General features: G+C 41.7%; 1 protein-coding gene across 1 annotated transcript in view; it reads left to right on the plus strand.

Annotated features, from left to right (window-relative positions):
• sema3b (sema domain, immunoglobulin domain (Ig), short basic domain, secreted, (semaphorin) 3B) overlaps positions 1-13,836 on the plus strand; it is a 30,756-nt gene extending 16,920 nt beyond the window's left edge. Inside the window, exons 9-17 of the mRNA XM_071896163.2 lie at positions 2,067-2,136; positions 2,612-2,756; positions 4,872-5,091; positions 5,258-5,349; positions 5,554-5,595; positions 6,298-6,455; positions 6,659-6,714; positions 8,521-8,660; positions 9,461-13,836. Of these exons, the coding sequence (XP_071752264.2) occupies positions 2,067-2,136; positions 2,612-2,756; positions 4,872-5,091; positions 5,258-5,349; positions 5,554-5,595; positions 6,298-6,455; positions 6,659-6,714; positions 8,521-8,660; positions 9,461-9,970 (1,433 nt within the window). The 3' untranslated portion in view covers positions 9,971-13,836. The remainder of the gene's footprint in view (positions 1-2,066; positions 2,137-2,611; positions 2,757-4,871; positions 5,092-5,257; positions 5,350-5,553; positions 5,596-6,297; positions 6,456-6,658; positions 6,715-8,520; positions 8,661-9,460) is intronic.
• The last annotated feature ends 481 nt before the right edge of the window (positions 13,837-14,317 follow it).

Consider the following 14,317-nt stretch of genomic DNA (forward strand, 5'->3'; position numbering starts at 1 on the left):
GGTGAAAGACTGCATAGTGGACTAAAATTATGCAAGGTAAAAGTGTGATGTAATGTAACTGGTGTTTGAAGAGACTGTCCTGCAGGGAGCTCCAGTGAAAGTGGTCAAGAGTGGCCTTTTGATCTTGGATTGGTGAAAGCATAGTGCCAAAATTTGTCCCAATTTGACCTCACTCTGGGCTCAGCAGATGTCCTAATACGGTTAAGGAGCGCACTTTTATCTCAACTCAAATTGCAAAGTGCCAAAATAGGTCCAGCTTTCTTATTTTCTGACCCCACCTTGGGCTACGTTTGTCCAGAACATTCCATAGTGAGATAAAGTAATCAGATTTTTCTGGAGTTAGGAAAAGCAAAACTAAGTGCTGAAATTGGGCTGATTTTCCAACCTTTCTTTGTTCTTTGGATTTTTATCCAGCAGCACATTCCCTGATTTTGTCTCCCTCTCGACCCAGAGAAAGCACAATAAATTAACCAGGACTTCTGACCCCAATTGTAGATTACCATTCAGCCCCACATTCCTGTAGACTTGGAAAAAGCGTGAGTGAGAGATTAATTGGTAATATTTTCTAACCAGATCTGAAGCCAGTGTTTTGGCTATGGGTTGGGATTCAAAATGAGTTGCAGGCCTCTTTCTGGTGAGTCGTCACACGACAGAACGCACTAATGTGTTTTCATTAGACTGGGTCCAAGGGCGAGACTAAACCTCTAAAGTTTGGGCTGTGAGCAGAGGAAGTTTTATGATAAAGATAAAGAAGACGTAATTTAGTTCTGAACTCGATCTGATTGATCTTCAAACTTCTGGTGCCAGTTCAGAGTATTTTGTCTAAACTCATAAATACTCATAACGAACAAAGCGATACATTTTATCTGTGTATAACTTTCTAAAACATTATTTATGCAGTAAATAAATATGCTTTCATCAAGGAAGCATTGCTAGTCTTAAAGAATCAGTTTGAATCTTCCATCTATGCCTCTGCTCTAATAGCACAAAATATCCCCTAGTTTAATAAGGGAAACCATGTCAGTCAGATCAGGAGAAAGCCTTAGTTTATCTAATAGATTTAAATATAGGCTATAATGCACTCTGTCCATCAGATACCTTGGCATGATAAAAGGATTTAATCCAGACTTGGAGTAATCAATATTAAATCAAGAAAAGAAAACAATTTAAATTAAATTCAGAAAAGAATGCACATATTCTTGTTCACACTAAATGTATTTTTTTAAATTATGCAGTGGGTTTTTAAAAGGGTTCAAGGAAACTCATGAAACTCACTCGACACATGACCATATGAAGTTTCTAAAAGAAAAACACCCAAACTGCAGTCGCTGGGTTTCTCCACAGCAGCAGCAGCAGTTCAGCTCTGAAGATGTTTCTGATTGGTCTGTCTGACTCTACCTGTGGGCTATAATACGGTCTGTCTGTGTGCTTCTGTCTTAACTCAGTGAAAGTTTAACTAAGTGGAAAAATGTGTCTACATTTCCAACCCTACCTTAGGTTATATCCGTCCATCAGATTCCCTCGTATGAACAATGAGTCTTTCATCTTGACCAAGATTTTTCTGACCAACCTGAGGCAACGTCTTTCCAAAAGATCCCCCTGTAAAAATAAATCTTTTGATCTGGATCTAGAGAAAGCAGAATTAAGGGTTAAATTGGCCTGAATTTCTTGACCAAACCTCAAGCTTTAAGCTCACAGCTACTCTTGAGGAATCCACTTCATCTAGACAGGGACAGTAGAACTATGAAAAGTTGGTGTCTTTTTTTTAGTAATTCAACTCAGTCTTGTTTGTGGTGGGTCCCAATCTGACAAGTGCAGCAAAATCTTTTAATGAAACTAAATCTTGTTAAATTTAGTTTAGTTTAACAAAGCCCCGCTGCAGGCTATAATGGATTTTGTCCAGCGAGTTCCCTGCCATGACCCTCAGTTATCAGTGAAATGTCTCTTTAAAGTGGTTAGACATGGCCATAGGGCTTTGTTTATCTTTCTCTCAACCTTTGACCTCTCAACTGTCACCTCTGACCTGTGTGTGTGTGTGTGTGTGTGTGTGTGTGTCCGTCCTCCAGGTGACGTGTTCCTGCTGCAGACAAGGGACAGGAAGAACCCTCTGGTCTACACAGTCTTCTCTACTTCCAGGTCAGAGTTCATTCATACGTGTATGTGCATGTGTGTGTGTGTGTGTGTGTGTGTGTGTATGCATGTATGCATGCATGTGTGAAGAGAGAATGTGTGAGATTAGGCAATGTGTTTGTTTGGGCAATGAGCTTGCATGGGAAGTTGGATTTCTATGTGTATAGTTAGGTTGTGTGTGTGTGTGTGTGTGTGTGTGTGTGCGAAAGAGAGACAGATTCAGAAAGAGAGGGAGAGAGACAGAACTTGAATCACTATTGAAACATATTCTGCTCACCCAATCCCACATCATCAGTGTGTTTGAAGGGTTAGCAGTGTGCAGTTGTCCTTGTGTTTTAGTGTGTGTGTGTGTGTGTGTGTGTGTTTGTGTGAGAGAGACATAGAAAGAGAGAGAGAGAGGGAGAGAGAGAATGTTTGTGTGAGTTCTCTAGCTAAACCAAGTTTTTGTTTTCCCTTCCTCTGCCCCTCTGTCCCCCAGCAGCAGTGTATTTAAAGGCTCAGCTGTGTGTCTCTACACCATGAATGACATCCGGAGGGCCTTCCTGGGGCCCTTCGCTCACAAAGAGGGGCCCAACTACCAGTGGGTCCCCTTCCAGGGAAAAGTACCCTACCCCCGGCCTGGCATGGTATGTTAACGATAACAGAAATGACTGATCAATAGTGTTAAGATCAATAGATCAACAATCTGATGAGCATGATTGTTTTGACGATGTAATTGTGTAAAAATAAAACTGCATCAGGCAACTTTGCACTTTGGCGGCCCCAAGTGGCAGCGGGACATAACTATTTGAAATATTTTGAAGGACTTCATTACCCAGAAATCATGTAACATGATGTCAGTAAACTGCACACTCGGACCTAAATTTCTTCTTAGTGCGTTAGTGGATAAAAATCTTTGTTTAGGAGACAGTTTCGTATTTCGCTCTTTGGTTTTGGTTCATCACTTCCTGTCTGCCAAGAAAATGGAAGAAAATATCTGAAATGAAATTGGACAAACGGGGTGATTCCTTTAGGGCGGATGGGACGCTCTACTCTGTTGCAGCCCCACTCAGTGATGTAGGCTGATAAGATGGGTATATTTTTACATCTAAGTCTTATCTAGTGCAGCTTTGAATATATGCAATGAGTGTGCATTGATTGTGCAAAACAAGGTGTTCCTGTTTTTTTGTACATTCAGTGTATGTGTATTTGAATCTCAGTCAGATGGGAGAGGTTTCTCAATGTATTACACTTGTAACAGCCACACTGTACATTCACAGTCCTCTTTACGAGACCTCAAAACCTCCACACAATCCCCCAATCCGTGTAATATTCGGTTATTAGGGCTCTTACATTCTGCTAAGCACACAAGCGTAGCGTCAGCAGGATTTGTTTTACAGTGATTTAGCTGTTGCTGCCATAGCAGAACAATCCCCATTGTATGACTGCAGAATAGTAGTTGCATTTGGCCGACAGTAAACCCTTTCTCACGCCATCGTCACCTCACTGGGCGGTAACATTAGAGGAACAAATGAAGTTATAAGAAAACAGAAAAAAAAAAGATCATGCTCACAAGTGAATTATGCAAAATAAAAAAGATAAAATTTTTCGAATGTATAAAACAGTAAAGTTTAACACTGTATGCGCCAACTGTTTGCTAGTGCACTGTATTCTGCTGTAGTATATTGCAATATCTTGTCATTGGTTCAAACCATAATCACCTCTCTACGCTGTCAAATAGAAAAAATGAAAAAATCCTAACACTATTTTAACAAAAATCTATAAATAGCTTGCATGAGAGTATATTTTAGTACAATTTAAGTATCCTGGATATAATGTCCAGGGATGGAATTTTAATTACAGAAGCTGGCTGTACTTTGACCTGAAGTAAATCTCTCTCACATCCTTGTGACCCATCACACCATAATCACCTCACCATGGCCTGCTGGACTGCGGTTCAGTGCCTTGTGGCTTTGTTTACCTCAAGACAACTGAACTGTTGACAAGTCAAAGATTGTATTCCAAATTGCATGCAATGCAAACACCAAAACAAATTTACCCGTCAATTACGAGTCATTATGGAACGTTTTACTCCAAATGTGGTCAAGATCATCTGAGAGAAGCCTGTGCTGTTTCAGTGTTGAGTCCAGTCCTGTAGCGCTGTCATAAATCCAGTACAGTAGAATTGGATTCACTGATTTTTTTAAATTCTTTGAATTTCTGGTCAGCGGTCTAAATCCTATTTAAAATGTAAAACGTGCATGATCACATGTTCCAGAATGCCCAGTATGGCCTAATTTGCGATCAAAATCGTTTGTCTAAATGAGGAAATTCAAACAATTTCATCCTATTTGCGGAATGTATTTTCAAATGTTTGCATCATTTCAAGTCAATATCTCCATTTCATTAACAGGTGAATTGGGATTTCTGAGGATGGGATAAAAGATTGCATTCATTTGTGCCATTGTGCATCAGTTTACTAAGAAGGGCACAAAATAGCACCTGCAAAATAGCTGCAAATGAAATGGGAAGTGGGATATCTAATGATAGTAAATGATATGTGATCACTCCTCTACCTCTAGGAAATGGGAAATAGAAGCAACAGTTCGCTATTTGCAAAGTTTATTTTTGTACTGTATCTCTTCATATTTTATTTACTATGTTTGAGTGGATAAGAAGTTTCGTTTTTGTCTTCAAGTCTGTATAAACATGGACCTAACATTGGCTAATAGATTGAATTTCTCTTTATCAACCCCCATTAGTGCCCCAGCAAGACATTCGGCAGCTTTGAGTCCACTAAGGGTTTCCCTGACGATGTGATCCAGTTCGCCCGGCACCACCCTCTGATGTTCAACCCGGTCTACCCTCTGAACCGCCGGCCCGTCTTCCTCAGGACCAACGTGGACTACAGCTTCACGCAGATCGCTGTGGACCGAGTCGGCGCTGCGGACGGACAGTACGACGTCATGTTTATTGGCACGGGTAAGGTTTCTGTTCAACTCTGATCCTCAACTTCATGGCTACTAAGTTTCTGTAGTGATCTTCCTGGACCCTTCAGTGTAGTTCATCAGTAAATACTCAAAGCACTGTAAGAAATATGAAAAAAGAAAAAAAACATTTATCTAAAGCTCTAGGTCTGTTATTTCAGACAAAGGAACTGTACTGAAGGTGATCAGTGTCCCCAAGGAGAGCTGGAACAACATGGAGGAACTTCTCCTGGAAGAACTGGAGGTCTTCAAGGTAAGAATATTATATAGAAGTGATAAAGGTATTTTAGACATTATAAAAGTACTTCATAACATCATAATACTGCATGTCGTATGCTGTGTAACGATGTGTTGTATGTTGAATGAGTTTTGTGAAGTTTTGTGTTCAATAATGCAAACCCATGTTCTATATAATGTAAGGTGGTAATTGATTGGTTTTATTTCCTCTGCTCTTCAGGATGCCTCGTCTATCATCAACATGCAGATCTCCTCAAAACGGGTAAGTCTGTTTTATACTTCAAATCGCTGCTTAATCAAGAGGAAGGCCTCATGTTAAATTGGATATTGTAGTTCTTGCACTGCAGTGAATATTTGACCCAACATGGAAAAACAGGCACATTGTAGGAGACAGTTTTTTGTTTGTTTGTTTTGTTTGTTTGAATTATTAACTAGGAGACATTCGGAAATCGCAAACCTCTGCCAATTCTCCAACCTGCTGTTACACCCAAACACATCATTCCTGTCACTTAAATTTGAAGTTAAATTGATTTCTTGAGCCTGCAAACATGAACATAGGATTTGGAATCAAGTCTCTATCTCTGTCAGTTTCATAGTTATGGCTTAAAAATGAAAATCATCTAATGGTAGAAATCCCAAATCCGGATCATCACCAAAATCTAATCAATTGTTCCCTGGCCCAAGGCCATCCGTTCATCTGTGCGTAAATCCATTCATACGTTTTTGAGATATCCTGCTGACAGACAGGGGCACAAAAATTACCTGCTTGGTGGAGGTTATTACTGAACCAAAAAATAGATTTTTGATTTGATTTGGAGTCAACCTTTTTTCTTGTAAAATTGGTCTCCTGTAAAGTTAAATGATCCTGGGTTCATGACATTTGGACACATATACAGGGAACCACCAAACCCTTATTCCAAACCCTCTTCTAAAACTTGTCCCTCCACTCTCCCTCTGTACACAGCAACAGCTCTATGTGGGCTCAGACACAGGCATAGCCCAGGTTCCCCTCCACCGCTGCAGTGTGTATGGGAAGGCCTGTGCAGAGTGCTGCCTGGCCAGAGACCCTTACTGCGCCTGGGACGGGACGTCCTGCACACGCTACCTGCCTAACACCAAGAGGTATGGAACAAAAACACTACACACTAATGACACACCTCCAATGATAATTCATTCATTTGATAGTATTTTGAGATGAAAGTAAGAGAAAGTGAATGAAAAATACTGTGTTGTGATTGCAAGGTCAATTGCTGTGTTATCGACTACTTTTCACATTATTATGTGATAGAAAATTGATGTAAACTCCATTAAACATCATTTTACAGACGTTTCCGTCGTCAGGATGTGAGGAACGGAGACCCCAACACCCTGTGTTCTGGAGGTAAGACTCTGCTGATTTTAAATACTGTAGGAAAAATCTGCACAGGGAGTGATGTAAAGTAGAAGTAGAAAGACGTCACAGTCCCACCCACACTGTTTGATTGACAGGTGATCTCTGGGAAGTGCAGTGCAGAAACACCACAGCAATGAGCGCTTAGCACCAAAGAAATAGAATTACAAAAAGAATCTTGTGGATTGCAACTGAAATAATTATTACTATGTCACACCAAATGTTCTCTAAAGTGATATCTCAATTTGGAAGAACTTTTTTACTTTTCAGCATGCACTCTCTGTAGAAGTTCAGCAACAAGAAACCTCATTAACTGACCTTTGGTTCCACAATCAACAACAGCATTCAGGATGTTTCCCCTGACTGTCAATATCAATAACTGTAAAGCCACAGAATATTTGGCAAATACTGGATCCACGACACAGATTACAGTAAGAATACACTGTAGGGTTTCAAAATGAAAATGCGGCTTCTGATAGCTCCCCGGAGCAGCCAGATTTGGTGGTTGACCGTTCATGAACTGCTGTAGAGGTATGTGCAAGAACAAAGCGTCGCTCTGCTCATGCTCTGACTCACAGAGAGACTTGGTGTCTGACATCTCACCGCTCTCTGTGCCAAAGCCAAAATCCTACTCCCTTCACCCCCGGTGACCTCTGTCCTCTCAGCCCACAATACCGGCTTTCTGTCGCTATCTGCCTTTCTGCCACATAACTGAATCAGGCTAATCGCTCAAACAGAAGGACTGCTGGGTAATAATACGATTACATCCTGTGGCGGTGTTGTAAAACCGATGGAGGTCAAAGTAATTGTCTGCGACTGCTGGCATTGCCCCCAAGCACTGATCATGGGTCAGTTTGGCAATTTCCTCGCCATTGTTTCCCCAGTCATTTTTTTGTAGTAGTGGTTAAAGGTAAATTTGGTCTTTTTTTGTCCGGTTTTGGTCGTAGTGCACCTCAGACATGCTTATTTGCATTAGATAATAAAAACTATTAATTCTGAACATTGACCAGATGTGTTCTTGAGGAATTTTGATTAAAATATAATGCTTGCTCATCCACCATTGCTGAATGAATATAGGGGAAACACTGTTGCCCACTAATGGCTAAGGTTAGGATTTGGGGCACTGAAGTCGATCCTTGGTCATTACTAAACTTCATCACTCATCAATTGTCTCACAGTATGCATAAGAGCCATTATGACGATATACGTGACTTAGAGCGACCAAGACAATGAAGGCCCTTGTTTGATATGAAACACGCAGGCCCAACATGTTCAAATCAAACCCCCCCAAGTTCTGAAAACATCTTCAGTAAGACTTCCTAACAGGAAGCTGACATCACGAGTGATTGTTGTGAACTTTCCCATCAGTACCGACACAGAGGCAGTCATCAATCAGTGCTGAATAACACTCCATTGTAGTGATAAACAAGACATACAACAAAAGGAAGCTTGCATGAAAAAGGCCTTGTTTCAAGGACATGTTTTACAAATGTGGATTAAATCTAGTTCTTGTGATGCCAATACAAGAGATAATTTTGCTCACAAGACTGAAAATGACCTAATATTTAGTCTTTTATTAATCTTTATTAGGGAAACTGTCCCTGAGTGAACTTTGAATGTGGTTTCCTAACTGAACCTAATCAGCTCAGCTTGTCTCTAAATGGTCTATTCTATTCTATTCTATTCTGTTCTATTCTGTTCTGTTCTGTTCTGTTCTGTCCCTGATTCTAATATCACACTAAGTAAAGTAGGTAGATGCTGTGCTTTACATGTCTGTGTCTCTGCTGCCCCCTGCAGATCACCACAAGCATCGTGTTGCAGAGAGGAGGCTGTATGGAGTCGAGGGAAGTAGCACTTTCTTGGAGTGTATCCCCAAATCCCTGCAGGCCAGAGTCACCTGGACCTTCCAGAAACATCCACAGAACCCCCGGGAAGAGGTGAGGGGGATGGGAGAGAGGGGAGGAGGGGAGGGAGGGGAGGGAGGGAGGATCAGAGGTGTGGCAAGTAGGAAGAGACCGTGGCCCAGATTCACTAAAGGTTTGCGCAGGGAAGAGTGTGCGCTATATCACCAAAACAACCAAATCTGATTCACTAACTGTGTGCAATGAGTGGAAATCTGCCTAATAGCACAAGCCAAAAAATGTGTCATCATTATGCATGTAATTTAGATGTAAATCTAAGGCCACACAAGTCAAGTTTGCGCCCGATCACTAACACTTTGCAACACCAATTCCCTAACTAACTGTAACACATATAAGATCGTTTGAAAGGTGCTGTAAAGACAACCAAGGGAGACTTTTCCATCCTGGAAACCCAAATCAGATCAGAGAATGCTTCATTTATAAAGGGCACCTTAGGGTGTAAGGGTGCCAGCCTTGATGGATTTGTTTTTAAAGCTGAAACACGTCATTTGCGGTTGTAGTTCGTGATGAAGGGGAATATTTGCTTGTGCAGTGCTCTTTTAGAGGGCTTGTTGATGCCGCAACTTGTTTTGCTTAATTTCTTATTGAATAAGATCAACTCTGCACTCTTAACTCAAGCAACTGAGGTGTGAAAAAATGTGCAAAATGCCCTTGCAACGATATCGTAGTAAATTTAGACCCGTGACTTTAAAATCATTGTTTGTGAACACATCCATAGAAATGACAAAAAATAGGACATGGTAATTTATTTCAATTTAGTTCCTTTCTTACTTTTAGCTCCTCCATTTCATTTCTTCTCACTTCTTGTTTCCCAGGTGCGTCTAGACGACCGCATCCTCCAGACGGACAGAGGTCTTCTGATTCGGCGCGTCCTGAAGAGAGACATCGGCGTCTACCAGTGCCACGCCATGGAGCACGGCTTCACCCAGACCTTACTAGGCATCACCCTAGAAGTCGTCCCCTCAACTTCCCCCTCCATCTCCAACTTACCCTCCGACCCCCCTGTCCGATTGGACCCCCGCAGCGGAGGCGGGCCCCCGCCGACCAATCAAAAGCTGTGGTACCGGGACTTTATGCAGCTGGTGGACCACCCTAACTTGAGCACCGTCGACCAGATATGCGAGCAAGTTTGGGCGCGCAAGGCTGCCAGCGACCAACCGGATAAGAGTTCACCGGCGGCAGGGAAGCAAGCCCCGCCTCTGGGCCCTGTGGCCCGCCCCCCTAACAAGAAGTGGAAGCACCTTCAGGAGATCAGGAAGGGGAGAAACCGCCGAACCCACGACGGGAAGCCGAACCCACGGGCGCCGCGCAGCGCAGGGGAGTAACAGCGGAGAGAGAGACGGAGGGAGAAAACAATGACTGATACAGAGAGAAAGGAGGAGCGGAGAAAGGAGGATGACGATAGAAAGAGACTGAGAGACCAAGAACTCCTGGAGGTGTTGAAATACACATACAGATACACCCCACGCACACACACACAGACACACGCACACACACACACACACACACACACACAGCACCTCCTCTGTTGTGTATATTTATCTACGGATGCCCCCACTATATTCTACCCCGATTCCCCCCCGACCAACGTCACCAAATCCCCTCGATCCCCCAATCCTCGTACCACTGGCCAGCCCCTGCATGTACTGCCTTACTGCCCATACTGATTCTGCACGACCCCTTTACTCTCTTCCACTAGTATAGTTGAGTGTATAAGCAGGTATTTGGGAGTATACCCACTTCTTTCTCTGGGCATAAAGCTTACACTCACCTATCATCCCCATTGCCACTGACTAAACATGGATGGTGCGTTCACAGTCCAGGGTTACCACGTCTTTCTCTGGGTATTAAGAGTCTTCCTACATGCTAGCCCAGTTACCGATGACACAAACTGTAAGTGGATGGTGGTTCACAGTGTAAACGCCTCCTCATTGGACAACACCACTACACCCATGATCAAAAACTGTCCCCCAAAAGTTGTATGGATGAACTCTCCCGAAGGCTTGTCTTAGCTGAAGACCTCATACCACTGTAGAACGGACCAAAATGGTGGATTCAAGTGTTGAACAAAGTGGGAAAGGATGGTGAAACATGTCAACATATCAACTGGAATATACTGGAAAGTTATGGCCTATGACTGGAATAATGGAGTTGGATTATTATACACACACACATGCAGTATAACCGATGAAATGGGCACACACACATATCAAACGCACAAGCATGCAGACAGACACACACACTGGATGGATTGATCCACTTTCTCTGGTACTCTATGTGCACATGTGTCCAGTATCCTCACATTTCACAGGTTTTGTATGCATATTACACGATGCAGTCATGATGGAGGTGGAGATGCTGTCAAAGTGTGCGGCGAAGGGGAAACTTGTGGCAAAGATGAGCATGTTGCAGAACTGGTTACGCAGTAGGTTTCCTTAAGGCACATTGAGGCGTGTTGCAGCAAAGCGAATCACACAGTACGATGCAGTCATGGTTCAAGAGCAGTCGTATCTGGCCGGATATGATTATATTGCTTTTATTGGTCCAAACCACTAGAAAAGGAGGGGTGGAAAAACTACTGGCATTCCATGGTATGAGAGAAAGATCAGACGTTTACACAGAGAAAGCTGGAGCACTAAGGAGTAAATCTCTATGTCGTGATTGCAGAACAAATACGAACCCTATAGTACAGTAAAACCTGCATTACATATGAACGATGTTTTAGTTTATAAAATGCAGTTCATGCAGTATCTTTCTGCACAAAGATAACACACAAATGTCATACTGATAATTTGAAAAAAAGAGTTTTGACATGACCCATAAAAGCACTAAAATTCACAATTTATTGGTCAACTCCCAGGCTGTGTTCTATGTTTTTCCACATTTCCATTCGGGGATATAAGGAGGGATTGTGAATATGGTGATTTGACTATGAAGCATTAACGTGGTGAGGAGGAGGAGGAGGAGGAGGAAGAGAGGAAAGTGGGGGAGAGAAAGATGGGAAAGAGATGCGTCCCTTTCTCAGCAAAACCTAGTGGACTCCGAGTATGACAACCCATGCTTTTGGGCTACAGTACAGTATATTAGCATGATATTTATGAGTGAAACTATGATTTTTGTATTCTAAGCGGTACTTCTACTCCTTTGCTCTTTTACACTGTTGTTGCATATGTTGTTTGTGATAAATAGATATATGCAAATGATATTTGAGATGATCGAGCGCGTCGGTCTCACTCGCACACGGACAAGTGACTCCTCGTTAAAATACACACAGAAGCCTGTTCTTCTGCGCTATTCACGATGCATTTTCACTAATTTTATACACTGTTATAATCACTCTTCATGTAGCGTTACAGTCATTTCCAGTCGAATATCATTATCATTTGCTGCTTAACAATGTCATCTCCTTCTATTGGACAATAAGGACGATAAGGTCTTCCTTCCCTCTGTCTATAGTCCCATCTCTCTCTGTGTGTATTATCTGTAAAGAAGCCCTATTTGTTGGTTCTATGTGATAACATGGTGTGTGCAGCCTGCCCCCCAGTGTCCATTGTGTGTATAGGCCCGGTTGAAGCGCCTACCTGTGGTACGATGACGTATTCTTCATATCATAGTCTATCCGACGTGAAAGAAAACAGCTGGCTTTGTAAGATAAAACACGCCTTCACGTTTTACATTCATGAAATTTCAATATCCCTTTTATGATGGATACAGGGCCTAGTTTGTGCTGCTGCCAGGGGGTTCGATTCGTCGGGTCTCATGAATCTGAGCTGTTGTTTCTCAAAAGTATCTTGGTGTAAAAGTGATGTTTCATTTGCAAAATCGGTTTATGCAAAAAGACAGCAGGGAATACAATCACATTATCTTGGTCGTTTCAGTTTGTATACGTGTTATAAGTATGATTTTCAGACTATGGACACAAAAACATTACGTCAATAATGATATTCTTGACAGCTGACATTGGTGCTGGAGTGTTCATTAGCTCACACAGGGAAATGTGTGCCAAAAAAAATAAAAACTGTCTCTAAGATCATCCGGTTCTGTGATAAGATGATGGGAATGCTAAGATACTGTTGGAAAAGCAGCGCCTGATCCCAGCAGGCAGCACGCACTAGGCCTGTGAGTGGATTTTAGATGTATGGAATCATTGTCGTTGTTATTTATATACCTGCTTTATAAAGATGTAATTAACTCTTTAAACTGAACTGAACTGAACTGACTGACGCCTGTAAAAGGGAAACTCTGCAATTTGACATCACATCCAAGAAGTGAGGAATCACCGCAAAAAGACGAAAGGAAAATAGAAGCGATAATAAAAAAATGAGTTTAACTGTAGGAAGATGCAGCCCAATCTACACATGCCCCATTTCCATAAGCCTTGTAAAACTACATAACTAATTGAGTTTAGACTACTAATTCACTAAAAGAGTTTACTTTTTCTTTTAATAAGAGGCCATTTTACTTTGGTAGTGATGTCAAACTTGGGTGAGTCTCCCTTTTAAGCCGGCTGTTGTTTTGTGCTCTTTTGAAATTGCATGACCAATGTTAGTGGCTATATGCGTTTGACAATGGTGCGGTGGAGAGAAAGAGCAGAGAAAAGAGAGAGAAAGAAAGCACAATGTTGAATATTATTATTATTCCTATGTATTTATGTGCAAAGATAAGCTGATATGTTGTGGTGGATTTTTATTTTTCTTATAAATGTAGATTTACATCTGTACCTTTCATGTTCTGCTGAGAAGGACTCATCCTCGAGACTGTTTTTGTTTTGTACATTACAACCAGTGGGGAAACACTTCCTGAATCCAGTGTCCAATTAGAGTCATTGTTGTTCACACAGCCCTCCAATCAACACTCCTGTTGTATCCCATGCCATGTGACGCACCCCTGTATGATAAGTCATAAGGAGAGGTGTGTGTGTGTGAGAGAGGGAGAGAGTGTGTGTTGTTGTGCATGTGCTTGTGGATTGTGTGTGTGTGTGTGTGTGTGTGTGTGTGTTTTGGGGGAAAGGAGAGCTCTGTATATAATGGCTAAGGAGCGGTGGTGTGTGTGTCGAGCGGTCTGCTGGTGAAAGTTCAAAGGTCGAAGGCCAAAGTTAACGTGGTGCACTGTAATACTCCCAGAGGTCTTTGTGAATTGTCGTGTCGGATTGTTTTTGATTAACACAATAAAAAATACCCAGTTACTTCAACACACGTTTGTGCTTCTTTCAGTCTCTCTGTCGTGTTTTAAAAGTAATATTTCCATTTTTTTCTGTTTTCTGTCATATTTTTACATAAATAGTATCGCTTGTATGCAAGAACAAAAATACCAGCGCTCAGTGCATATTTCAGGTTTAGTTAATGTCAGCGTTTGACTGTCCATGGAGTCAAGATGCAGTGATCACGCATCAACCCACTTTCTTACAATACTGTGTACAATACTTCAGTTGTAATTATGAGTCATGTATCTGTTATGGTGTTCAGAGGTAATATCTGTTATGCTGCATGTATCTGCTGAGCTTCTTCTAAATCACAAGGCAAAGTAATTCTAACATGACAGTCAGATATTTTCAAAGAATAAAGATGGTCTGCACCTAAAAAAAGAAAAGAAAAAGAAAATTTAAAATAAAGAAGACTTCATTTCAATTTTTCTCATTTGTACCTGTACCAAAGGAATCACATACAGAGATA

This window comes from Centroberyx gerrardi, chromosome 14 (genome assembly GCF_048128805.1).
Source record: "Centroberyx gerrardi isolate f3 chromosome 14, fCenGer3.hap1.cur.20231027, whole genome shotgun sequence".
NCBI classification, from domain to species: domain Eukaryota; kingdom Metazoa; phylum Chordata; class Actinopteri; order Beryciformes; family Berycidae; genus Centroberyx; species Centroberyx gerrardi.